The sequence below is a fragment of the Somniosus microcephalus genome, chromosome 4, assembly GCF_052327205.1.
Source record: "Somniosus microcephalus isolate GS21.2 chromosome 4, FLI_Smic_1.0, whole genome shotgun sequence".
NCBI lineage: Eukaryota > Metazoa > Chordata > Chondrichthyes > Squaliformes > Somniosidae > Somniosus > Somniosus microcephalus.
The window spans coordinates 241,936,371-241,963,388 of NC_140990.1; the positions used below are offsets into that span (position 1 = coordinate 241,936,371).

The 27,018-nt window shown below is 43.1% G+C and overlaps 1 protein-coding gene across 3 annotated transcripts; it reads right to left on the reverse strand.

Moving 5' to 3' along the window:
- Positions 1 to 483: 483 nt before the first annotated feature.
- Positions 484 to 27,018, reverse strand: plekha3 (pleckstrin homology domain containing, family A (phosphoinositide binding specific) member 3). 3 transcript variants are annotated; one of them, XM_085986066.1, is made up of 8 exons: positions 26,702 to 27,004; positions 23,178 to 23,294; positions 19,195 to 19,350; positions 18,547 to 18,683; positions 16,406 to 16,576; positions 16,182 to 16,225; positions 15,562 to 15,689; positions 484 to 5,575 (listed from the first exon to the last, which is right to left on the reverse strand). In XM_085986066.1, the coding sequence occupies exons 1-8, from the start codon at positions 26,739 to 26,741 to the stop codon at positions 5,436 to 5,438; spliced, it is 933 nt and encodes a 310-aa protein (XP_085842192.1). In that variant the 5' UTR covers positions 26,742 to 27,004; the 3' UTR covers positions 484 to 5,435. The 3 variants fall into 3 exon arrangements, with proteins under 3 accessions (XP_085842192.1, XP_085842190.1, XP_085842191.1); XM_085986064.1 differs by lacking the exon at positions 484 to 5,575 and adding an exon at positions 5,605 to 6,267 and having other exon boundaries at positions 26,702 to 27,018; XM_085986065.1 differs by lacking the exon at positions 484 to 5,575 and adding an exon at positions 5,606 to 6,267 and having other exon boundaries at positions 15,562 to 15,686; positions 26,702 to 27,017.

The window sequence follows — 27,018 nt, forward strand, 5'->3', positions numbered from 1 at the left end:
AGGAATCAGCTGCCAGAGCAAAGATAGCACAACTTAAAGTCCAGTGCTTTTTAAAAAAAAGGTTGACTCACCAACCTAAAGTAACTGCACACGTCCGCTCTCTTTCTCTCCCTTCACTGACACAACCAAAGACTCCTGACAAGTTCCTTCAGAAGTTAAATTTTCATTTTCCACAGATGTGTTTTTGCTGTATTTGGTGGGGGGGTGGGTAGGAGAAGAGAGAATGTTGAGTGTAGGTACTGACAATCATTAGTTGCTGTAGTGTTAAACATATCAATCCAATTGTTATTGAAGTCATAAGCACCAACTTTGAGTTAATAACTAGATTGTGAAACCCCTGTTTTTATGGCTTTCTTACTCAGAAAACTGCTTACCTCCCATTATGCACAGGTATACAAGCTCTGCAGTCACAGGAATCTTTGCTCATTTTATTTGATCAATTCAAATTTGGATAGGGAACCAGGTTTAAAGAAACAGACAAGATAGCAGTAGAAAGTTTTTAATTCTTACAATACAGATCATGTTTTCAGTGTAGTGGACAAGTAAAACCTTAACTTGAGTATCTTTATATATTTCTAATAAAATATTTCCTCAGTGTCTATACATATAACCCAATTATGTTTTTTTTTTAGTTATACAAAAGAAAACTAGATAATACACCTGAATGTAGCTTTTGGTCCAATTGCTTGAACAAACAGAACTTGCTTGATTTTGTTTTGAAAGAAATTGGAACCACAAAAAAAAGTTATCACAAATAAACAATGCATCATACATCCAGACTTAAAATCTACAATCTTACAGTAGAGCCCATCTTTAACAACTACATCTGGTAGTTTTCTAGTACTTGTGAAAGTTAGAATCATTGGCTAGTTGGCACAGGTCTCAGTTGGTCATTCAATGGAGCTAGTGTTTAAAGATATTTACCCAATATTATATAATTTCTCAATATGAAAGTACTTTTAAACAGTTCTGCATTCTTTGTTATAAGGTGGGTTAATGTCTTGTAACAAAAAGATTAATAGACTTGGTTGTAAACATTAATGAATGGACTTGCATCAAAACAGGAATATATTATTTTCAACAGTAATACTTAAATTTTAGTGGCAATCTTAAGCTTGTAACTATTTAGTATATTCAGACTTCAGAAAACAGTTTAGAAAGACTAAAATGTTTCCACATTTTAATCTTTTATTTTCTAGGTGTTATTGCTACGGTTCAATATACAGACTTCCTAAAAATCAAAATTTCAGCAGTGCCTAGTTGAAAAACATGACCATTTTACCTCAAAGCATAAGATGCTGAAGATATATTGTGTATGTCAGGATGGGAACTAATGGAATTTCAATGCATTTAAGATCTGTTTTACTGTATAGTTAAACATCATGTTAGCTACAGCATGGTTTCATTATTTCATGCAAAATTTGAATACAAACACACAGTCCAGAATGGTACATCGTAAAAGTGTAGGGTTACGTTTGGTTTAGCAGTGTAAGCATACACATGGAATTTGGCACAGGTGAGTACATGCTTGGGAGTTAGTGAAGGAAAATTTCCAAAACTGCTTAAAAATAATTATAAATTACATGTAGACATAAAATGTATGCAAAGTGAATGTAATTCATTCTATATATTGTCAATATGACAGGTTGTTTTGGAAGGTGTTCATAACGCTTGGGGAAGTTATCAAGACAAAGTCGCATTTACTGATGCCATTGACTATAATGGAGAAGAGTCTTTAAGGAAACAGTGGCTATTTACACTTTACTGATAGAACTGTCATACTAGGATTTGCTTGTTCAATAATCCAGGGTTCAATATTTTGTGTTTTAAATGGTAAATATTTGTTACTATGGTTTTAAGGTTAACAGATCAATAGTTAATAAGAATTGCAATATTTATTATATAAACTTCACCACTGGACTTTTTGAATGTGACTGAAAAGATGACTAGCAAATCAGTATACGAACATCTCCACTCCCCCACACAAGTTACCTAGCTTTAAATAAACAAACATTCAGAGCTCAAATTTAATTCATTCCATTATTGGAATAGCATAAAATGTCACCATCCTTCCTATAAGTTAATTATTCTCTTCAAACGTAAAAGATCAAATTTGTTGGTTAATCATAATTAGCATAATTGATTGTCACAACAGCAGGTACATGTACATATTACAGTACAGCAGAGCCCACTAATACTCAATCACTTCTACTCAGCAATGTAAAAGCAGAGCAACAAATCTGATTGGATATTTCCCTTCCCTCTGAAGGGAATGTGCTTTTCCTGTTATTTTCTCAATGTAAATGAAATTAAGGTTGATCAAAAATATTTTTTCATAAAAGTTTAATTTCTTTATATGAAGAAATGTCATTGAGAAATAGCAGATAGTGGTCAGCAATAAAAGCCATGTCTCACACCAAACCAACACATCCTAATGGATACACTGACTCAGCAGTATTATTCTCCATCTCCTAAAAGTTATTTTACATTCGCTGAAAACAAAATTCACATTGTACACATTATAAATCAACTATGTTCAGATCGTAATGGCTCAGCATTACCCAGTTATTAGGATTATAATACTTCAAAATGCCTACTTTAGTGCATTAAACAAATTGTTCCTTATGAAGTTTGATCTTTAAATCTGTAAATCTAATGTACTAAAGTTTAGACTGTTAAACTTAACTATACTACTGAAAAGCATAAAGATTCAACAAGTGTGGTAATTTTATCATTCTAAAATGTCACTAATAAAACTTAGTGCTACATCTTTAAGACAAATAAATGGGAAATGTTCTTTCTTCCTCATCCATTTTCTTCCCTCCCTTCCTGAAAGCTTTAATTCTTGCTTCTGAGCTCTGGGTTCAATCCAGTACCTTGTCCAAGTGGCCATTATTCACGTGTGAGCCGAGACAATCAATGTTAACAGGCCATTTGACCATGAATTGTGGAAAAATCAGCTTTGGGGGGGGGGGGGGGGGGAGGGAGGAGAGCAGGAAAGAGAATCAGGATTGAGCTTGACCCTGTCTTCACCCACATCTACATACGCGCACTAACAGGAAAGGTAAGGTTGATGGCAGTTGGTTACTGGAACGCTAGCTGATTTTTCCCCTTCTGTATCCCAGGGTACCAAAGTCAATTGAACTGTCCTTATTGGTGCTCCAGCTGAGATCAGGCAACTCAACAAAGACCAGAGATCTTAATGTATGACTCAGCTTTTCACTGGATAAACTCACTGAATTAACTCACTGAATTATTGGTGAAGTTGTGAAATCATGTATTTTAAGCATCAATACCTAAATTGATGTCTTTGCAAAGATACTACATGATATAAAAATGTTCATTTGACAACTAATAGAATTTTGCATGCAAACTCTTAATATTCACAGCATTTAATATTCATGAAAAATATAAAAAGGTACACAAGAACAAAATGATGGCATGGTTAACAATGTACATCCATATCTAACCAATTGGTACCATTAACTCCATCATTCACTGGTACACCTAAATGCTAACATTTTCACTTCCTTAATACTTTCTCGACCTTTAAAAGCTGAGTTGGTTAATGAACCAAAATTAGGCAATCTCCTGGAAAATATAATATATATTCCTTTTGGACTTGGCTACAGGGTTTGGGAGATTAAAGTGCTGTACTTCGCACACCAGTGAGTTATGACATCAAGGATATACTGCTCAGATAGTGCTATCATGTCTGAAACATAGTTTTTACATATTGCTCATAATCTTGTGAACAAGACTGGTTGTCCATCAGATAAAATACACACATCAGAGCTTCAAATATTTTGATAATCTAAACCTATGGCAAGGAGGAAGATGTGGTCTAAAAGACTGGAGTGCCATCAAGCTTAATTTCAGTTTAATATGCAAACAAAGATTACACACAATTATTTTGTTGCCCCTTATTTGCTAAAATAAAATTTAAAAAGTCATTTAATTTCCCCCTTTTTGTAATGGTATTGTTCATATCTGAAGAGACAGATGTGCAGAATTATCTACACTATTAAACAAAAATAACCAGCATATATAAAACAGCAACTGAACTAACTGGGATAGACCTTTCTTCAACTAAACTATTTTTGCTGCTAATTGGTTGGTATTGAAAAGGTGTCCTAAATATATATACACGTATATATTTAAAACATTCTTGGGAAAAGTTGGCCAAAGTATCCTCTTGAAGTACATTTTCTTCTAATTTAAATGCACCCAATCTAGACAACATTTGAGAGCGCTACATTTTACTGTTCTGAAATACTCCAAGTCCTCTCTGCTCAATTATGGCACGATGGATATAGAAATGCAAGAGCTTTGAAATTTTTTATTGCAGAGTTAAATCTCTGCAAAATAGGCAGGAAACAACTGGTTGAGGGAATGAAAAATAGTTATGGTTATAGCTCCTTTTACACTACCGGACAATAACACTTATCTTCCATCTCAGATAAATAAGCTATTATAGATATGTCAATTTAAGAGAAAAGTTCTACCCTTTACCTCAGCTGGAGATGGTCACAGAGAAAAAAGATTACTTATTTTCTAAGTTGTTGCTAGTTAAATTTTGTTTCTGGGTCTCCACTATCTTTCATTTATCTATTTTTATTGGATATAAAATACACTATGTTCATAGTCTCTGTTAAATTGCATACACTTTGAATTGGGAAGAATTTACTCGTGTCTCTTTTACAAAAGATTTTATAATAGAGCAGAACACATTAGTTTTAACTTTATGTTCCGGAAACTGTTTCTACAAGTATGAGAGTTCTGGTATAACCAGTACTAATTGGCTGCTACTAGAAAAGATGAAGCACAATCCAAACCTCATCCTAAGACAGTGTACAGCACTGATGTACATAACAGATTCCATTCAAAATGTACAAACACCAAAATTAAATAAAAGATGTAAACAAATCAACATTTAACAGCAATTCCTCCAGAATGCACATTCCCTCTGGATAGACAGGTGCAAACAATGGACATGTACAGCTCCAAGGATTCAATTCCTGGTATCAAACCTGTCCTGGCAAGTCACAAAAGTACACACCTCTAGCACTGCTGTCTTCTGTTACATGCTACATCCTTATTTTTCAAATCAAGTTTCACTGTTGCTACTAACTTTTAATGGCACCATGCTCTATATGGAGTTCTGGACCAGACCATCACTAATCCTCAACGGATTTATTACACTATATAGTGTAGAAAATACGGTTGTAATTTACTGAAAATATATAATAGAAATAAGGTTAGGTAAGCTTGTCAAGTTTTTGATTTTATGTAGAATTATAAAGTGCAGAGAAAGCCATTTAACTGGGAAATTACAGAACCACTTCCCCTTGTTGCAATATCTAAATGCCAGCAGTAATTGCATAGCAGTATTAGCAGAGTGACCATCTTTTCAATCCATTTTAATTCACACATTTTCAACTTGAAAGTGCAATAAAAGGACTCTCTGTCTCAGATGTTTTATTCCTTGAGATTGCAGTATTTTCTTCTGGAATGGTCACTGGAGGGAGTTCACCATTTGCAGTCAGTAATGAATTTCGAGAAATATGAGCAGTCTCTGTAACAGGGTTGAAAGAATTAGTTTACAATCTTGGTTCAGTGTATACATTTTACCTCCATAGATGCTTGCTTCAGATGAGAGTAATCAGATATTAAAATCTTCCACTCTGGGTTTAGTTTTGCCTTGCAGAGCGGAGAAGAAGAACTTGCTGCAGTGCACAGATGGGCCAAGTTAATTTCCTCATACTGTTTCAGAGACGGTCCTGTCTGCATGGCTGGTGGCTCAGAGTATCAATCACTGGTGCAATTTAAACCCACAGCTGCACACTTTGAAGTACATCCAACTGTAGAGCTGGTAGCATTTATACTGTTCGATTATTGCTTACATTTTACGTTTATTTAGCGTCATGAAAAGTGGCGGTGGTCCATTACAAGTTCAAAAGTAAAGCAACTGTTTACACTACAACTAGTCAGTGCTGATATGCATCCTGCACACAATTCATGTGCTCCCACCCCTCCATTTCCATATCTCTTTACCTTCAATCACCTATCGAAACTATTCATAAAGATTAACGTGGTCTCTGCTTTTAATCACTAACTCTGGTATTGCATTCCACAGTCCCATCACCCGCTGTAAACAAAAGTGTTGCCTTCTCTCTGTACTAAATCTCTTAAATTTAATCTTAATACTTGCCTTAGAGGGGCAGCAACGAACATTCACTAGAATAATTCCTGGGATGAGAGGCTGTCCTATGAGAAGAGTTGAGGAGGCGTGTGAAATATTAGATGAGATAAACATAGTGAGACAGGAAGTATTAAGGGGTTTAGCATCTTTGAAGGTAGATAAATCGCCAGGCCCGAATGAAATATATCCCAGGCTGTTAAGAGAAGCAAGGGAGGAAATAGTCACGGCTCTGACCATCATTTTCAAATCCTCTCTAGCTACAGGTGTGGACTGCTAACGTTGTACCATTCTTTAAAAAAGGAAGAAAGGGATAGACTGAATAATTACAGGCCAGTCAGCCTAACCTCGGTGGTGGGCAAATTATTGGAAAAAATTCTGAGGGACCATATTAATCATCATTTAGAAAGGCATGGATTAGTCAAGGACAAACAGCATGGATTTGTTAAGGGAAGATCATGTCTGACTAACTTGATTTAATTTTTTGAGGGTGTAACAAGGAGGGTTGATGAGGATAGCGCTTTTGATGTAGTCTACATGGATTTTAGCAAGGCTTTTGACAAGGTCCCACATGGCAGACTGGTCAGAAAAGTAAAAGCCCATGGGATCCAAAGGAAGTAGCAAGCTGGATCGAATAGCTAAATACTGCAGATGCTGGAAATCTGAAACAACAGAAAGTGCTGGAAACACTCAGCAGCTCAGGTAGCATCGAGGAGAGAGAAACAGTCAACGTTTTGGGTCGAACCCTTCATCAGAACTGGAAAAGGTTAGGGAGGAGAGATTTTTAAGCAGGGGCAGGAGGGGAGTAAAGAACAAAGGGAAGGTCTGTGATAGGATGGAAGGCAGGAGAGATTGAATGACAAAAGGGATGATAGTACAAGGCAAAAGGAGGTAATGGGACAAGTTAAGAAACAAAAGATGGCTCTAGATGATGTATGAATGATGATGGTAGCAACATTAACAGCTGCCATGTGAGGAAACAAGAGAAAACAATATATAAAGAAATACAGGGGCCAATTTACAGTCTCAAATTGTTGAACTCGATGTTAAGTCCAGAAGGCTGTAAAGTGCCTGATAGAAAGACGAGGTGCTGTTCCTCGAACTTACGTTAAACTTGCAAGAGGCCAAGGACAGAGAGATCAGAGTGGGAGTGGAGGGGAGAATTAAAGTGACAGGCGACTGGAAGCTCAGGGTCACGGTTGCGGACTGAACGGAGGTGTTCCGCAAAGCGGCATTTGGTCTCCCCAATGCAGAGGAGACTGCATCGTGAGCAGCAAATACAGTATACTAAATTGTAAGTACAACAAGTAAATCGCTGTTTCACCTGGAAGGAGCGTTTGGGGCCCTGGACGGTTGGAAGGGAGGAGGTAAAAGGGAAGGTGTTGCATCTCCTGCACTTGCATGGGAAGGGGCCGGGCGAAGGGGAAGGGGTGTTGGGGGTGATAGAGGAGTGGACCAGGGTGTCGCGGAGGGAACGGTCTTTTCGTTATGCTGAAGGGGGGGGGGGGGGGGGGGGGGGGAAAAGGGGAGAAAAGGGAAGATGCGTTTGGTGGTGGGATCACGCTAGAGGTGGTGGAAATGGCGGAGGATGATCCTTTGAGTGTGGAGGCTGGTCAGGTGAAAGGTGAGGACAAGGGGAACCCTATTGTGGTTCTGGGAGGGAGAAGGGGTGAGAGCAGAAGTGCAGGAAATGGAACAGACACGGTCGAGGGCCATGTCAACCACAGTAGAGGGGAATCCTCGGTTGAGGAAAAAGGAAGACATTCCGGAAGTACTAGTATGGAAGGTGGATCCAAAATTGGCTTAGCGGCAGGAAACAAAGGGTAATGGTCGACAGGCGTTTTTTTGACTGGAAGGCTGTTTCCAATGGGGTTCCGCAGGGGTCTCAGTACTAGATCCCTTGCTTTTTCTGGTATACATAAATGATTTAGACTTCAATGCAGGGGGCATGATTAAGAAGTTACAAATGATACAAAAATTGGCTTTGTAGCTGATAGTGAGGAAGAAAGCTGTAGACTGCAGGAAGATATCATTGGACTAGTCAGGTGGACAGAAAAGTGGCAAATGGAATTCAATCCGGAGAAGTGCGAGGTAATGCATTTGGCGAGGGCTAACGAGGCAAGGAAATACACAATAATAAATGCATAAAGGGATACTTTTCTTTATTAGCCGAAGCATAGAATATAAGAGCAGGGAGGTTATGCTTGTAAAAAACACTAGTTAGGCCACAGCTAGAGTACTGCATACAGTTCTAGTCACATTGCAAAAAAGATGTGAATGCTCGAGAGGAGATTTACAAGGACGTTGACAGGACTGGAGAATTTTAGCTGTGAGGAAAGATTGGATAGGTTGTGGTTGTTTTCTTTGGAACAGAGGAGGCTGAGGCGAGACTTAATTGAGGTGTATAAAATTATGAAGGGCCTAGATAGATAGGAAAGACCTATTTCCCTTAGCAGAGGAGTCAATAACCAGCAGCATAGATTTAAAGTAGTTGGTAGAAGGATTAGAGGGGAGTTGAGGAGAACTTTTTTCACTGGGGGTGGTGGGGTCTGGAACTCACTGCCTGAAAGTGGTAGAGGCAGAAACCCTCATCACAATGAAGCAGTACTTGGATATGCACTTGAAGTGCCTAAACTACAGGGCTACAGACCAAGAGCTGGAAAGTGGGATTAGGCTGGATAGCTCTTTTTCGGCTGAGCCAAATGGCTTCCTTCGGTGCTGTAAATTTCTATGATTCTATGAGAGATTGAGTAGAATGGGCCTATGCTGTCTGCAGTTTAGAAGAATGAGAAGTGATCTTATTGAAATGTATAAAATTCTTAGAAGGCTTGACAGAGTAGATGCTGAGAGGCTGTTTCCCATGGCTGGAGCTTCTAGAACTAGGGGCCATAGTCTCAGGATAAGGGGTCGGCCATTTAGAACTACCCCAGAGGGCTGTGGATGCTTAGTCAATGAGTATATCCAGGATTGAGATAGATTTTTGGGCACGGATGCATCTGTCGATGACAGTATTGGTAGGAGTGACCACCGCACAGTCCTTATGGAGTCAAAGTCCCGTCTTCACACTGAGGACACCCACCATCCTGTTGCGTGGCACTACCACCGTGCTAAATGGGATAGATTCAGAAGAGATCTAGCAGCTCAAAACTGGGCATCCATAAGGCACTGTGGGCCATTAGCAGTAGAATTGTATTCCACCACAATCGCTAACCTAATTTCCCAGCATATCCCTCACTCTACCATTACCACCAAGCCTGGGACCAACCCTGGTTCAATGAGAAGTGTAGAAGAGCATGTGAGCAGTACCAGGCATACCTAAAATGAAGTGCCAACATGGTGAAGCTACAACACAGGACTACATACATGCTAAACAACAGAAACAGCATGCTATAGACAGAGCTAAATGATCCCACAACCAACAGGTCAGATCAAAGCTCTGCAGTCCTGCCACATCCAGTCATGATTGGTGGTAGACAATTTAAACTACTAACAGGAGGAGGAGGCTCAATGGTGGTGGAGCCCAGAACAAGATTGTAAACGATGAGGCTGAAGTGTTCCTAACCAGCTTCAGCCAGAAGTGCCGAGCGGATGATCCATCTCGGCCTCCTCCCGAGGTCCCCACCATCACAGAAGCCAGTCTTCAGCCAATTCGATTCACTCCACGTGATATCAAGAAATGGCTGAGCGCACTAGACAAATCAAAAGCTATGGGCCCCTGACAACATCCCGGTTGTTGTGTTGAAGACTTCTGCTCCAGAATTAGCCGCGCCTCTAGCCAAGCTGTTCCAGTACAGCTACAACACTGGCACCTGCCAGACAATGTGGAAAACTGCCTAGGTATGTCCTGTCCACAAAAAGCAGGACAAATCCAATCCGGCCAATTACTGCCCCATCAGTCTACTCTCAATCATCAGCAAACTGATGGAAGGGATCATCAACATTGCTATCAAGCGGCACTTACTCACCAAAAACCTGTTCACCGATGCTCAGTTTGGGTTCCGCCAGGACCACTCGGCTCCAGACCTCATTACAGCCTCGATCCAAACATGGACAAAAGAGATTAATTCCAGGGGTGAGGCAAGAATGACTGCCCTTGACATCAAGGCAGCATTTGACCAAGTGCGAAATCAAGGAGCCCTAGTAAAATTGAAGTCAATGGGAATCGGGGGGGAAAACTCTCCACTGGCTGGAGTCATCCTAGCACAAAGGATGATGATTGTGGCTGTTGGAGGCCAATCATCTCAGTCCCAGGACATTGCTGCAGGAGTTCCTCAGAGCAGTGTTTTAGGCCCAACCATCTTCAGCTGCTTCATCGATGACCTTCCCTCCATCATAAGGTCAGAAGTGGGGATGTTCGCTGATGATTGCAGAGTTCAGTTCCATTCATAACTCCTCAGATAATGAAGCAGTCCGTGCCCACATGCAGCAAGACCTGGACACCATTCAGGCTGGGCTTATAAGTGGCAAGTAACAGTCACACCACACAAGTGCCAGACAATTGCCATCTTCAATAAGAGTCTAACCACCACTCCTTGACATTGAACAGCATTACCATCGCCAAATCCCCCACCAACATCTTTGGGGGGGGGGGGGGGGGGGTCACCATTGACCAGAAACTCAACTGGACCAGCCACAAATACTGTGGCTACAAGAGCAGGTCAGAGGCTAGGTATTGTGCAGCGAGTGTCTCGCCTCTTGACTCCGCAAAGCCTTTCCACCATCTACAAGGCACAAGTCAGCAGTGTGATAGAATACTCTCCATTTGTCTGGATGAGTGCAGCACCAACAACACTCAAGAAGCTCGACACCATCCAGGACAAAGCAGCCTGCTTGATTGGCACCCCATCCACCACCTTAAACATTCACTCCCTCCACCACAGGCATAGCATGGCTGCGGTGTGTACCATCTACAAGATGCACTGCAGCAACTCACCAAGGTTTCTTCGGTAGCACCTCCCAAACCCACGACCTCTTCCACCTAGAAGGACAAGGGCAGCAGGTGCATGGGAACACCATCACCTGCAAGTTCCCCTTCAAGTCACACACCATCCTGACTTGGAAATACATCGCCATTGTTTCAGCGTCGCTGGTTCAAAATCCTGGAACTCCCTTCACCTCACGGACTACAGCAGTTCAAGGCGGCAGCTCACCACCACCTTCTCAAGTCAATTAGGGATGGGCAATAAATACTGGCCGTGCCAGCGACGCCCACATCCCATGAACGAATTTTAAAAATCTTTACCTCCAAGTACAAGCAGCTCAAACTTTTTGTCACCAAATAGCGATCATGGCCCAGATTTTGCAGTGGTGGTGATGGTGAAACGATCAGCATTTGCCATCATTACGCCTCTGAAATGGACAGCTCCATCATGATTTAGCACGTGCGCAGATAAACACAGAAATCCAGAAGTTGCAGTTTAGTCATTCCCTGCTCCGCCACAGGTTGCGCTGTGTAACTCCTCAGAGCAGGCAATCAATTAAAATCACACTGAAGGAAGAAAACTTCCCCTATTATGCTGGACGCCCACATCCCATGAACAAATAAAAACAGTGAATTCTGTTGGTGGTATGATGCGTCCATTCAATGAAAGTGAATACAACTTCTGTCCTGGCACTGAACCATGCAATGATATAACCTAGCAGTAGGTTTGTGAAAACATGAGTTCTCACAAATCTAATGCAATCCATTAAATCAGAACAACAATTGGCTTTTATGATGTTGGAGTTGGTGATGACAAAGCAGACATTGAGAACCACTCTAAAAAAATAATCCAAGAGACAATGCTATCTGACAATAGTCTAAATATTATAACACCAGAGCCCCAGATTTGGAGTATCTAACCAATGCATACCTTTAACGTAGAAAAATGTTCAAGGCGCTTCATGGAGGCATAATCAGACAAAAATTGATGTCAAAACAAAGGCGGCGCTCTCAGGAGGGGCGATTAGAAGCTTGGTCAAAGAAGTTTTAAGGAGGGAATTCCAGAGCTTGGGGCTTAGATGGCTGAAGGCAAGGCCACCAATGGTGGGGTGAGGGGCGGGGGGGATGCAAAAGAGGCCAGATTAAGAGTAATGGAGTCTGGGGGGAGGGTTGTAGGGCTAAATGGGATACAGAGATAGACAAGGGAAGGGGCAAGGTCATGGAGAGATTTGAGCATGAGGATGATCATTTTAAAATCAAGGCATTGGTGGGCTGGGAGCCAATGTAGGTCAGCAAGTACAGGGGTGATGGATGAGTGGGATAGGATACAGGCAGCAGAATGTGAAGTTTAGAGGGTGAAGAATAAGGCATCAGCCAGGAGAGCATTCGAATAGTCGAATCAGGAGGTGACTAAAGCATGGATGAGGGTTTCTGAAACCGAGCAGCTGAGGCAGAGGTGGGCAATATGATGGAGGTGGATGTAGGTTGGAAGCTCAGATTGTGGGTGAAAAGGACGTGCAGACTATGAAGAGTCTGGTTCAGCCTGAGGCATTGCCAGGCAGGGGTTGGAATCTATGGCAAGGTTGTGGAGTTTATGTAGGCCGAAGAAAATGGCTTCAGTCTTCCTAATATTTAATTGGAGAAAGCTGCAGCTGTTCAAAGACTGGATATCGGACAAGCAGTCTGACAACACAGACAGTGCAGTGGTACAGCTGGATGTCGTCAACATACATGTGGAAGCTGACCCTGCATCTGCGGACAGTGTCGCCTAGGGGCAGCACGTGGAAGAGAAGGGTGTCCGGGATTTTGGTGGTAATGGTGCAATGGTGGCAAGAGAAGCTGGCGATGCTCTACCTACGATTGGATAGATAAGAATGGAACCAAGCAAGGACAGTCCCATTGGGCTAGACAATGGAGGAAAGGTGTTGGAGGAGGATGGCGTGATCAACCATGTCAAAGGCTGCAAAGAGGATTGATAATGGACCATGGTCACAACCATTTGTGAACAAGTAATTGATTTTAGATTAGAAATATCAAAAAGGAGGAGATGCTCTACTGCCAGTTTATACAGCTACAGAAGACAGCACTTTGTTTACATTAGTCAAAGGGGGAACTCTCAAATGGATTGCAATGGAGACATTCTACACCATTTGAAATTTCCTGGTGAATTAAACAGTTATTTAACACGTATATTGACCACACTATTTCTCAGTAATCTATTTTAAGTTTCCCAATTGCTCCCTTTTTTGCTACAGTTAACTGCTCGTTTTTAAAAAATTAAAATCATAGCTGCACAGGTGAGCTGTACTTTTTAAATTCGTTTCTGGGATGTGGGCATTGCTGGCATGGCCAGCATTTATTGCCCATCCCTAATTGCCCTCGAGGTGGTGTTGCTGAGCCACCTTCTTAAATTGCTGCATCCGTATGGTGAAGGTACTCCCACAGTGCTGTTAGGGAGGGAGTTCCAGGATATTGACCCAGCAACAATGAAGGAACAGTGATGGTGTGCAACTTGGAGGTGGTGGTGTTCCCATGTGCCTGCTGCCCTTGTACTTCCAGGTAGTAGAGGTCGCGGGTTTGGGAGGTACTGCCAAAGAAGCCTTGGCGAGTTTGCTGCGGTGCATCTTGTAGATGGTACACACTGCAGCCAGTGTGCACCGGTGGTACAGAGAGTGAATGTTTAAGGTGGTGGATGGGTTGCCAATCAAGCGGGCTGCTTTGTCTGGATGGTGTCGAGCTTCTTGAGTGTTGTTGGTGCTGCACTCATCCAGACAAATGGAGAGTATTCCATCACACTGCTGACTTGTGCCTTGTAGATGGTGGAAAGGCTTTGGGGAGTCAGGAGGTGAGACACTTGCAGCAGAATACCCAGCCTCTGACTTGCTCTTGTTGCCACAGTATTTATGTGGCTGATCCAGTTGAGTTTCTGGTCAATGGTGATCCCCCCCAGGATGTTGATGGTGGGGGATTCGGTGATGGTAATGCCATTGAATATCATGGGGCGGTGGTTAGACTCTCTCTTATTGGAGCTAGTCATTGTGTGGCGCAAATGTTACTTGCCACTTATCAGCTCAAGCTTGAATGTGGGCATGGACTGCTTCATTATCTGGGGAGTTGCAAATGGAACTGAACACTGCAAACATCAGCGAGCATCCTCACCTCTGACCTTATGATGGAGGGAAGGACATTGATGAAGCAGCTGAAGATGGATGGGCCTAGGACATCGCTGCAGGAGTTCCTGAAGGCAATGTCCTGGGGCTGAGATGATTGACCTCCAACAACCACAACCATTTTGCTTTGTGCTAGGTACGACTCCAGCAAGTGGATAATTTTCCCCGATTCCCACTGACTGCAATTTTACTGGGGCTCCTTGATGCCTCACTCAGTCAAATGCTGCCTTGATGTCAATGGCAGCCACACTCACCTCAACTCTGGAATTCACCTCTTTTGTCCACATTTGGACCAAGGCTGTAATGAAGTCTGGAGCTGAGTGGTCCTGGCAAAATCCGAACTGAGCATTGGTGAGCAGGTTATAGTGAGTAAGTGCTGCTTGATCGCACTGACGACGACACCTTTCATCACTTTGCTGATGATTGAGAGTAGACTGATGGGGCGGTAATTGGCCAGATTGGATTTGTCCTGCTTTTTGTGGACAGGACATACCTGGGCAGTTTTCCACATTATCGGGTAGATGCCAGTGTTGTAGCTGTACTGGAACAGCTTGGCTAGAGGCGCAGCTAGTTCTGGAGCACAAGTCTTCAACACAACAGCTGGGATGTTGTCGGGGCCTATAGCCTTTGCTATAACCAGTGCGCTCAGCAGTTTCTTGATATCACGTGGAGTGAATCAAATTGGCTGAAGACTGGCTTCTGTGATGGTGGGGACCTCAGGAGGTTGCCGATATGGATCATCTGCTCGGCACTTTTGGCTGAAGATGGTTGCAAAAGCTTCAGCCTCGTCTTTTGCACTCATGTGCCGGGCTCCACCATCATTGAGGATGGGGATATTCATGGAGCCTCCTCCTCCTGTTAGGTGTTTAATTGTCCACCACCATTCACAACTAGATGTGGCAGGACTGCAGAGCTTTGATCTGACCCGTTGATTGTGGGAATCGCTTAGCGTAACCTACTTTAGTTACAGGAAAAAAAAAGTCAAAACCACCCAACATTAAAATGGCAGCCATGTTTGAGCACCTTTCCTCACTCTATCCTACACTGTTCTGCTTCTTATAACTGCCATGGAATTTTTCCGCATTGAAAGTAACGAATAAAACAATCAAACCTTTCAATGTCAAATCAAAGTTTAAATAAGTAACAAATAGAAATTTTCCTGAATTAAAATAGTAAGTGAAACTTGTAAATTTTATACTAAGAATGCCATTAACTCCATTATTCAAAAGAATTACATGTATGATTTCTCAGAGATCTATTTCTATGCTTACTTTCTGCATCTTCCAAAGCGCTGTCGCTGTATGATTCAGTATCTGAATATGTCTGTATTCTCCTATGTTCTTCAGCATGTGACATCACAATAAGAGTTTCCTTTTGGTGATTAGCATCCAGTCTCCTGCTGAAAACAAAATTTCATTTTAACAGTGTCCAAGAATGAAATCACCATATGTGTATAAAATAGCTAAGTCAAGCTGCAAAGTACTGAAAGGTGGTGCACTAGCAGCCACTATATATAAAACCCTAACTACAGTAAGATGAAATGTTTTATAATTAGCACCTAGCAATTAGATTTTAAACATCACTAGTGTTAATATCCTATTCATTTCCTGCATACATTTAAGTCAATGGAGACCAGTTTTGTGCTAGCAATGGTATGTTGATGTGCAGTCACAATGAAGAATTAAGGATTGTATTGTTACTGCAAATGTTGATTGCCACCACATTCTACAGCAACCGTATTTATATTGCATCAGTGGCAATACTGACTAGAATATTGGGCTAGAAAATACCGTAGTTCAAAAGGTCTCATCATTAAACAATGATGATCACAATTACCAGTGCCCAAATATAATTTGTATCTGTAACCAATAACAGAATTCCTTTCCCTTACCTATCATAAAGAATGGTACCTGGATGACTAATGGATCGTTTCATCTGCAATATTGAAAAAAAAAAGTTACCAACTTGAAAATCATATAAATTCAGCTTGTATCACAGCTCAATTTATATCAAGTGCATGTCACTGGAAGGACAATAAAATTTTACATGAGAAACAGCAGACAAAATGCAGAAGCATTAGTAAATGTATATTTGTTGATTTTTATAGTACCATACCCGAACCATCTGAACAGGTGAAGGTGATACAGGAGAGACATGTGGATCAGAGTGAGAAAACTGGAACATTTCTGGCTTAAACTTGGCATTGGCTATTTTCATACACTCTTCAAGAGTTGTAATGAAGGTATTGCAAGTGGCACTGAGCAAGGATGAGGCTTCATTCATGTTCTAAGAAACAAACAAAATTGCTATTTAAATATACACATTTCACAACATGCTTTAAATGTAGACTGCACTTTACAGATACACAACGATGATCAATAGTTGCCCAAATACTAAACTACCACAGTTTTACGCAATTTACAGGTTCCAAGCCACACTGTTTTTAGTAAATTACAAAACATGGAGCAGCATTTTACCTGATTTATATTACATAATTTTAAAGAAAACTCAACTTTTGTTCATTTTAGAGACTTAGCTGGGCAACATTTTATTAATTCGCTAAGTTGTAGCAGACACATAGAATATCACTTACTTTAAATTAATCCCATAATGAAGTAAACAGAAAAGGAGAAGAAAGCTATCTGCACCTTTGCAAGAACACAAGAAATAGGAGCGGGAGTAGCCCTCGTGCCTGCTCCGCCATTCAATAAGATCATGGCTGATCTTTGACCTCAACTCCACTTTCCCACCCGATTCCTATAGCCCTAGATTCCCTTAGAGTCCAAAAATCTATCGATCTCAGCCATGAATATACTCAACGACAGCATCCACAGCCCTCTGGGGCAGAGAATTCCAAAGATTCACCACTCTAAGAGAAGAAATTTCTCCTAATCTCAGTCCTAAATGGCTAACCCTTTATCCTGAGACTATGTCCCCTAGTTCTAGACTCTCCAGACAGGGGAAACAGCCTCTCAGCATTTACCCTGTCAAACCTTTTTACTTTTCAATAAGATCACCTCTCATTCTTCTACACTCGAGAGTATAGGCCCATTCTACTCAATCTGTCCTCAGGACAACCCTCTCATCCCAGGAATCAATGCACTGAACGTTCTAGTGAAGGCAAATATATCCTGCCTTAGGTATGGAAACCAAAACTGTGTACAGTACTCCAGGTGTGGTCTCACCAAAGCCCTGTACAATTGCAGCAAGACTTCCTTACTCTAGTACTCCAACCCCCTTGCAATAAATACCAACATACTATTTGCCTTCCTAATTGCTCTGAACACCAACATTTAATAGTTTCTCACCTTTTAAAAAATATTATTTTCTATTCTTCCTACCAAAATGAATAACCTCACACTTCCCCACATTATATGCCATCTCCCACCTCCTTGCCCACTCAATTAACCTGTCTATATCCCTTTGCAAACTCTTTGCGTCCTCCACATTACAACAGTGACTACACTTCGAAAGTACTTCATTGGCTGTAAAGTGTTTTGAGACATCTGGAGGTCGTGAAAGGCACTATATAAATGCAAGTCTTTCTTTCTCTCACATCTTACTTTCCCATCTAGCTTTGCATCGTCAGCAAACTTGGATACATTGCACTCGGTTCCGCCATCTAAGTCATTAATATAGATTGTAAGTAGCTGAGGCCCAAGCACTGATCCTTGCGGCACCCCCACTAGTTACAGCCTGCCAACCTGAAATTGAGCCATTTATTCCTACTCTGTTTTCTATCCGTTAACCAATCCTTTATCCATGTTAATATATTATCCCCAATCCCATGAGCCCTTATCTTATGTAACAACCTTTCGAATGCCGTATAAAGGTCAGAGATAGTGAAGCTATATAACTTCCAGGGTTTGTGGTTATGGCAGAAACTATGTCAACAGTCAAGATTAGATTGGATAGGTGGATGACAGAAAAAGGGGTTGAAAGGATATGGGAACAGGGCGAGTAAATGTGAATATAACTATTTTCTCAGGTGAAGGATGAACACCAACGTGGAGTTCTTGGGGCAAATGGCCCGTTTTCATATTGCAATTTCTATGCATTCTGTGATCTAGTAGAATGACCTAGATATAGCAAAAAACTTGCTTAATGAGAGAAAGTCAGATGGCTTAGAATTTGTATTCAGGACCTTCTCGTTAGGGCCCAGCATGCCACTGGATATCCTAGAGTAAGAAATATAAATACTTATCTACAAAATCTAAACTATTCACCAGTAGATCTTCTCATACATGATATCATACCTCAGCAGCGGGTGACAAACTTGGCTGCTCTTGTTTGACAGACTCTTGTATCGTATGAACTTGTTGCATCAATAAGTCACAGTACAACCGAAGTTCTGACATCTTAGTTTTGAGAGACTCATTGGTTTCACTGATTTCTAGAGAATTCAAATAAAGGTACACAATTTACAGATATGAACTAATGGATTTACACAAACAAGTTCAGTGCCACACGGTTTGCTTAGCAAGGACAGAATGCACTAACTAGAATGGACTGATGAAGGAAGTCAGACCAACATCAGTCTCTCCATACAATTATTTTTTGCAACTTGGTGTAATTTACAAAAAAAACACATTTCAGTAACTCAAGTGCAATTAATATTTTTTCATCATATATCAACAAGGTTATAATTGCTACATTTATTTTCCTAATCAGCATGGGTTTAATGGGCACAGCCAATAATTTTCATAGAAACACATCCCCAAATGGCTCCAAGGTCTAGTTACATTCTTAAAGTGCAGCACAATACAATGGGCACAATAGTGTTAGAAGGATGACCAGAAAAATTCAATTATTTGCACAACATTGTGTCAGGAAAACAAAGTTACGACAGATGGCTTACAGTTGCCTTTATTTAGGTTACAAATTCTGTTTGCATTCAATGTTACCTTTTTCCTTTTTAGTCCTAGTATCAGTCAGGCATGCTTTTGAACTCCCTAGTGCCACCAACCATCTCTGCCTTTCAGCAGCATTGACTGATTTCACATAGAAATGCTGCTCTCCAGGAATAATCAGCTCCATTCGTGTGTTGTCTGTTGGATGTACTGGTTTTAAAAGAAAAACAAATTATGAAATGCTCCAGTGGTACTACAAGTACTTTTGGAAGGTTGTAATTAAGAGATACCATCAGTAGTCTAATTTCCATGAAAAGGTTAGCAATCAATATACAGCAAACCCACACAAGGTATCTTATAAATTATCAGTTTTTAATCTTCTGAAAGCTAACTTCAGCAAGTGTGAATAAAACCAATGCTTAGGACATCCCACCCTAAACTCTAGACAGAGAATTTAAGGAACTCTGAAGTGAAGCTTTTAGATGGCGATGTCCACGCTCACTGGAGACACGTACATTATGCAGATCGTGACAACAGTGAATGCGCAACGCTCACTTGACGGCCGATCTGCGAGTTTCGGCTTCGCCGCTCCACTTACCGGCATTCCTTAAGTGCAACAAACTGAGCAAGCATTGGCAAGCAGGAAGCTCCAGCAGTGATATTCAAAGGAATCATCAGCAACTATTTGCACCCAACATGTTTCTGCAGTTTGACCGGCTCTGTGCAACTTTCTGTAACTCCAGCAGCTTTATAAACTCCTTTCAAGGTTCTAAGGTTACAGGGAGTGTTGTTGCAAGTGGAAAATGCCTTCATTCTTATTTAAAGGCTTCTGCTCACACTTGCTCAGTCATGGGGGTTCTACTGGCAGTCAACCTCATGCTTGAGTATCTTCGGGGCAGAGGAAGCGAAGAGGAGATGCTCGCAAAGGGAGGAGGAGAGGGGCCAGTAGTGCTCTCAACAGGAGGTCTTACCCACCTAGGGTCTTCATAGAGCACTTCTCAGTCACGTAAGCAAGGGGCAGTGTATTAGGAGGCTACGTTTCACCAAGGCAGTTAGTCACAGAACCTCGCCACCTTCTGCAACCAGACCTGCAGCCTGAGAGCAGGACGATTACGGCTCTCCCAGTGGCAGTCAAGGTCACTGTGGCCCTCAATTTCTTCGCAGATCCTTCCAGTCTGCAGCAGGCATCCGGGAGGTCACTGAGGCTCTCTACACCAGGAGAATGGACTATGTTTTCTTCTCTGAGCAGAGAGAAGCAGGACGAGTATGCACGTGGCTTCCACTGGATAGCGGGCTTCCCCATGGTGCAGGGCGCCATTGACCCATGTGGCTTTGGGGGCACTGTATAATAATCCTGAGATCTTCCTTAACCACAAAGGCTATCACTTACTTAATGTGCAGTTGGTGTGCGACCACCCCAGCACATCTGATGGTCAATGCCCACTATCCTGACAGCAGCACGATGCCTTCATCCTGCGTCAATTCGGTATGCCAGCAATCTTCCAGCCACCACATCAAACTCGAGGGTGGCTGCTCAGAGACAAGCACCTGGCTCATGACTCCCCTCCGCCACCCCACGTGTCCAGCATTCATATGAGAGCCATGCTTCCACCAGGAACATCACGGAGCAGACCATTGAGCTAGGTGAAGCAACGATTCCGCTGCCTTGACCGCTCGGGAGGAGCCCTCCAGTACAGTCTTATTTCGCGGTGGTCTGCTGCATGCTTCACAACTTGGCCCAGATCCCCATTGCTCACCACATCCCATCATACCATCCCTCTGTCACGGAATATCAGTGCCCTCCTGGGCACAAAATCCGTTAGTGCCTGTCGTTCGGGTGCCTTTTCCTGATCTAGTGGCTGCAGCATGGCTGGTAGAAGGCTGCTGAGTTTCCATGGGGGGGGGGGGGGGGGGGGGGGGGGGGGAAAACTTCAGATGGCCTGGCAGGACGGCCTTGAGCAGCTCTGGCCCTAGAAGGCCTGACTGTAGACTGCACCACCTCGGCATGGGCGGCAGCAGTCTGAGCTGGCTGGCTGGCTGACAGGCAGCGGCAAGGGCAATGGCAGAGTGGCAGTGGTGGGAACAGGAATGCGGTCATCCTGAAAGAAGACAGCAGGGTCCTGCTCCACTGACCCACTGCCCCTCTCCTGGGGCAGCGCCTCAGCATTCTTAGCAATCTGTTGGAGTACAGATTGCTGAGCTGCTGCAACACCCTGCAAGCCCTGGGTAAAACCAGCCACGATGGCAGCAATTTGAGCTTGGGTGGCATCAAGCCAAGGTTGCATGAGAGGCATCAAGCAGACACTGCATGAGAGCTGGTCTGTGCTTCCGCTGCAGCACAAAGAGGTTGAGTTCCGTCTGTGCTGCAATGGCAGCCGCGACATCTCCCATCACACGCAGCATCACGTCTGGGTTGACATGGTCTCTTCGGGAGTTTTCCATCATTTCCAGCCTGTAAATCCTGGACTCCAAACTCTGCGCAGAGCCCCGTGCAATATTGGAGGCGGACTCCTCCATGCTCCTTGGCATTGCCAGGAAGCTCTCTGGCAGGCTTGCCATTGCACCTAGCAATTCGGTGTGCATGCCCATCACTCTTCTTCTGAAGGCCGCCCATCGAGGTCCTCATCGGAGTCCTGTGCAGCAGAACTCTTGCGCAAACTCGCCCTCTGGGGAACTGGTCCGAGCTACCCTTGCCTTTCTGCAACCGCCTTCTGTCCAATGCCTCACCCTGTGCAGATCCCACTTATACACTAGCCTCTAAAGTACCCGCAGTGCCAGTTTCTGAACTGGGGTCTGCGAGTGACAGATTAAGTGATGCTGGGTCGTCTTCTTTTTCTCCCCCCTCACTCTCCTGCATCGCCTTGGGGACAGGCTGATCTGGTGCTTGTTCTTGATTAGCTGAAAGCAGAAAGCCACAAGAGTCAGGTTATGGTGAGGGGGGGGAAGCAAAATATGCATGCACACAGCATCAGCTTATAAGTGAGAAGAGATTGTGGGATGATGGGGAAATGGGATGCGAGAAGAAGGATTAGGAATGAACATACCATTGTTGTCCCCAATGGGTTCAACCTCACCGGTTGCCATGGCCTCTATTATCTGCTGCCCAATGATCCAGCTTCTCTCTCTTCCAGCTGGCTGAGCTCCTGGATGGCGGCTTGCCCCATGTCTGTCCGCCGCTGCTGTCTCCGATTATGCACGACCTTGGCCTGCAAGAGAAAGGGAAGTGTGTGAGTAAGTGTGGTGCAATGCATTTGGGTGATGTGTCTGCCATGGTTGAATAGTTGTCAGTGTGTGCAAGGTGTGAAATGTGGGCGTGGGTGTTGTAGCAGTGGTAAGGTTGCATGGGTGAAATGAAGCTCTGATTGTGAGGTGCGAGTGGTGATAGGTAGAGATTGTTGGTAGGTGAGTGCTGGGGTGTGATGCATTGCGTAGTGTGTGAGGCTTGTGGTGCAGATGGTGGGATATGGCATTTGCTGAAGTCTTCACTCACCTTGACCTGCTGTGTGAGGTCATTAAACTTCTTTCGGCACTGGATGGCCGACCTTGGGACCACAGTACTGGCCGTCACATAGGTGGCTATCTCCTGCCAGGGCCTTCGAGGTGTGTGGCGAGGGTTTCCTGCCAGTGTGTGGGAAGAGGACAGCCCCGCCTCCTCTCCACGGCCAGTTCAAGAGCTGAGTTGGAGAATCTGCGGGCTCTCTCCTTGTGCTGAGGCTCTGCCCTGTGTTCGCACTGCCGTCTTCTTCCAGCTGAAGTTGTAAGTGGCTTGACAATAAGGTGCTGTAGCATCAATGTACCCCCCTTTAAGTACTGAATAAAGCCTGTGCCAAAACACGACTGGGAATTAGACTGGACTCGATATTGGCCCACCTGTTGAGCAGTAAGCCAATGAGCAGTGGTTTTAGCGTTGAGATCAGGAATACAATCATGTTAATGAGGGCTGAGCACGAGCTTTGACCTGGCGCAGCTTAACATCGTTCAGCCTCAACACTGCCTGTTTCGTGACCATATCCAATTTCTAGGCCTTTATTCCTCACCTTTAATTTCACATACAGCCATTTTGATACTTCCTTTGCTGCCTTTGTTAACATCATCCTGAGAATCATAATAGGAAAGTATTCCATTATCCAGTATGAACCAACGAGGCTGCCAACCTAGGAGAGAGAAATAACAATTGGAGGGCTAGGTTGTAACTCGTTTTTTGAAGCACCAAAGTCCACAGGACAGGCACCAGTTAACCGTCGCTGCTTTTGGAACTAATCTTACCCAACTATTTTTGGCCTGTGCAGAATAGATGAGAAAAGGCTACTTTGATCCCAATTTTGTATGGTACAACTAAAAACAAGAAAAAAAACTTAAACATTAAATGTAATTGATTTACATGTGGGCTACATCCTGGAGTAGTGGAGCCTGAATTAATGAAGGATTAGGTGCTGCAATGGGTTAGCACATTGCCCTGGGACCTGGCTCAAATCTAGGGAAAAGTGAATTAGAATGTATCCCTGCCAGTTGCAAAGGGGTCCCATGTGAAATGCTGGGCACTGAACCCAGTTGCTAGGCACACAGCACTGAACCCCCTAAATGGAAATGCCACACTGGCACATTTCAGGTCAGGGTAAAGCATCTCGTTGGAAAATAAACTTTACTTTAGAACTGGCTGTACTACACCCCTGACCTGGGAGTATTTGATACCAACACTGGAGTCTGAAACAGGAAAGTGCTCCATTCCCAGCACAAATATACCTCACCACCATACCACACATTTTAAAAACTGGATTCATGATGACAATAAGTTCAGAGGTCATACTGGGTGTAGCCAATGTGTTCTAGTTTGAAAAACAATACAAGAGAAAAACTCAACTGGTGGTACCTAAAGAATACCACCGTCAGTGGTTTAATAGCAGCTTCCCTGCCCATTTCCTGGTGCAAGACTGGAAGGTAATATACAGTTGAGTAAGAGAAAACACTTTTTTACTATTTTCAAATTTTAAAAAATCCCTCTCCCTGTTGGATAATATTAAACATAAACTCAAAAACTGTTAAAGAAAAAACATACTGGTATTTATATAGCAACTTTCACATCTTCAGGAGGTCCTCAAGTGCTTCACAGCCATTGAATTACTTTTGATGTGTAACTATTGCTGTTTTTTTATATAGGAAATCCTGGCCGTCAATTTGTACACAATAAGGTCCCACAAATAGTAATGAGATAACTGACCAGTTAATCTGTTCAGAGGACGTGCTGATTGAGGGATTAATGTTGGCCTGGATACTAGAACGCCACTGCTCTTCTTCGAATAGTATAACTGGATCTTGTACTCCACCTGGCCTTGGTTTTACATCTCATCTAAAAGATAGCACTGCCAACAATGTAGCACTCCCTCAAGTACAAGTGTCAGTCCAAACTTTCATGGCAACGAGGTTTGGGGATTATATGCAGCGTTGCCAGAGTTGTCCAACATCCCACAAACAATTTTTTATTAAATGTGCACATCTCCATAATATCTGCAACTACATGATAGTGTCAAACAGGAGCTCACATAAAGGACTGTCCTGTTGCCAAGAGCCTCCACAAAATCAGGCCTCCATACACCAATACCAATTTCCCCACTGTCACCATGTTTGTTTGGGAATAAACAGTACATTAAATTTAACAATTGCCTTTTTAGTGGATTTTATCCTCAACAAAGTTGTATTTTTCCCCCCACATTTACTGACAGTATTTAGCAACTTCAGGTCTGGTACGATTTCAAACGCTCTAAACTGTCACAAAAATATTCATTGACAACTTCAGAAGTGCATTTTCGTTACAGCACCTGAGCGAAGTTGGTGGCAACGAAGATTATTGGGACATTTTAGAGGGAGCTTTAGGCTGCATTCCTCTGAAACTCTGATTACCTCTCAAATGTAAAAGGAAGACTTGCATTTATATAGCGCTTTTCACTACTTCAGATCTTCCCAGTGCTTTACAGCCAATAAAGTACTTTTGAAGTGTAGTCACTGTTGTAATGTAGGAAACGCAGCAGCCAATTTGCACACAGCAAGCTCCCACAAACAGCAATGTAATAATGACCAGATAATCTGTTTAAGTGATGTTGATTGAGGGATAAATATTGGTCAGATAACTCCCCTGTTCTTCTTCGAAATTGTGCCATGGGATCTTTTACGTCCACTTGAGATGACAGAAGGAGCCCTGGTTTAACGTCTCATCCGAAAGATGGCCCCTTAGACAGTGCAGCACTCCCTCGTTACTGCACTGGAGTGTCAGCCTAGATTTTTGTGTGTTCTAGTCTCTGCTATGGTAACCCACAACCTTCTGACTCGGAAGGCGAGAATGCTACCAACTGAGCCACGACTGACGCCTAATGTAATGCCCTAAAGAACCAAATCCATATCCCAAAAGTGAAGGGACTATATTCGCAACCACTGTTCACCCAGCCTCTAGCAAAATTGTAGAAATTATATCAAAGCTGGATAAAACGGTTCAGCTCAGAAAAAAACTCAACCCAACTGTACTGTATTCTGAAATTTATTGTTATTCAAGCAAATGTGACATGTTAAGCAATGTCTTGGATGGAACAGCTGAACAAATGCAATAGTTTGGAAAATCTGCAGATGCATTTAATTAGAGATTAAAATTTTCAGTATCTACTTTCAGGTTTAGCATAGTTTTGTGCCATTATTTTTTTCCTTCCGAAAGCATGTGGGATTCTTTCCCCCCCCCCCAAAAGAAACCAGAATTGACAAGCTTGGTGCAATTACAAAAATGACTGGAAGCTCTTGGAAATCATGTTAGTCTTGGTTTCTAGTTAGATTGATGAGAAACTATTAAACTCATGGTCTCAGTATAATCATGACCACGTGGAATGGTTGAAACAAATAGCATCGATGCATTTACATAGGATATATATGGCACAGAAACAGGCCATTTGGCCCAACCAGTCCATGAGGCGTTTATGCTCCACTTGAGCCTCCTCCTGTCTTTCCTCATCTAACTAGTAGCATAACCTGCTATTTCCTCCTCCCTCATATGCTTAGCCAACCACCCCTTAAATGCATCTATGCTATTCGTTTCAATAGCGGTAGCGAGTTCCATATTCGCTCAGCTATAAAATTACATGAATGAGAGAACCGGATAGTTTGATAGATGAAGTAGGGTGAGAGGAGGCTCGTGTGCATAGACTTGTTGAGCCGAATGGCCTGTTTGTGTACTGCAAAATTCTATGCAATATTGAACAGCTCGGCCACGGAGTTGTAAATTCCCTTCAACAACAAACCGCCTACATTTAAACACACGGACGCGTTTACTTCGGAAACTATCGGAACTCTCAGCTAATGAGGACCCGAAACGAGAAGAAGCCAACATCAGAGACGCAGCTGCTCCACCGATCCGATCGAGTGGGGAGCAGAGTAATGAACCCCCAATATTTTTTTTTGGGGGGGGGGGGGGGGGTGCTGCAATCCCTTTAACCGGCTGCGCGGTCCAGTTTCGCGCTTGCGCAAAATTTCACATTTGAAGAGCCCGGGGATGAGGGTGCGATCCCGGCCCGGCCCGGCTCACCCGTCAGGTAATTCGTCCACTTGTAGAGGATTCCTTCCATCTTCACATTCCGCGTCACTTCTGCATCAGTTGGTGCCGAGCGGCTCACGCTGAGGCGGCGCCCGCAGCAGACACCGAGTGGCCCGGGCCGGCCCGCGCTCTGGCTCTCATTGCTGCGCGGGCCTCGGCTCGCCCCCGGCTTCACACACACATCGCCGGCTCGGCAACATCCCGTCACACAGCCTCCCTGGGAGCGGCACTTCTGACCTCTCACCTCCGCACCGGAAACAACGGACGGGCTCACTAAAGGACCAATCAGGAACCGCAGCATCGGCGCA

What these genes read in the sequence shown, in the direction of transcription:
- plekha3 (XM_085986064.1), bottom strand. Translation starts at nt 27,011, where the DNA reads ATGCTGCGGTTCCTGATTGGTCCTTTAGTGAGCCCGTCCGTTGTTTCC. An exon ending in TAGGACTAAAAAGGAAAAAG is followed by an intron (nt 18,684 to 19,194) that starts GTAACATTGAAT and finishes TGAATTCTCTAG; the next exon opens with AAATCAGTGAAACCAATGAG. An exon ending in CGCTTTGGAAGATGCAGAAA is followed by an intron (nt 6,268 to 15,561) that starts GTAAGCATAGAA and finishes CTCTTCTCATAG; the next exon opens with GACAGCCTCTCATCCCAGGA.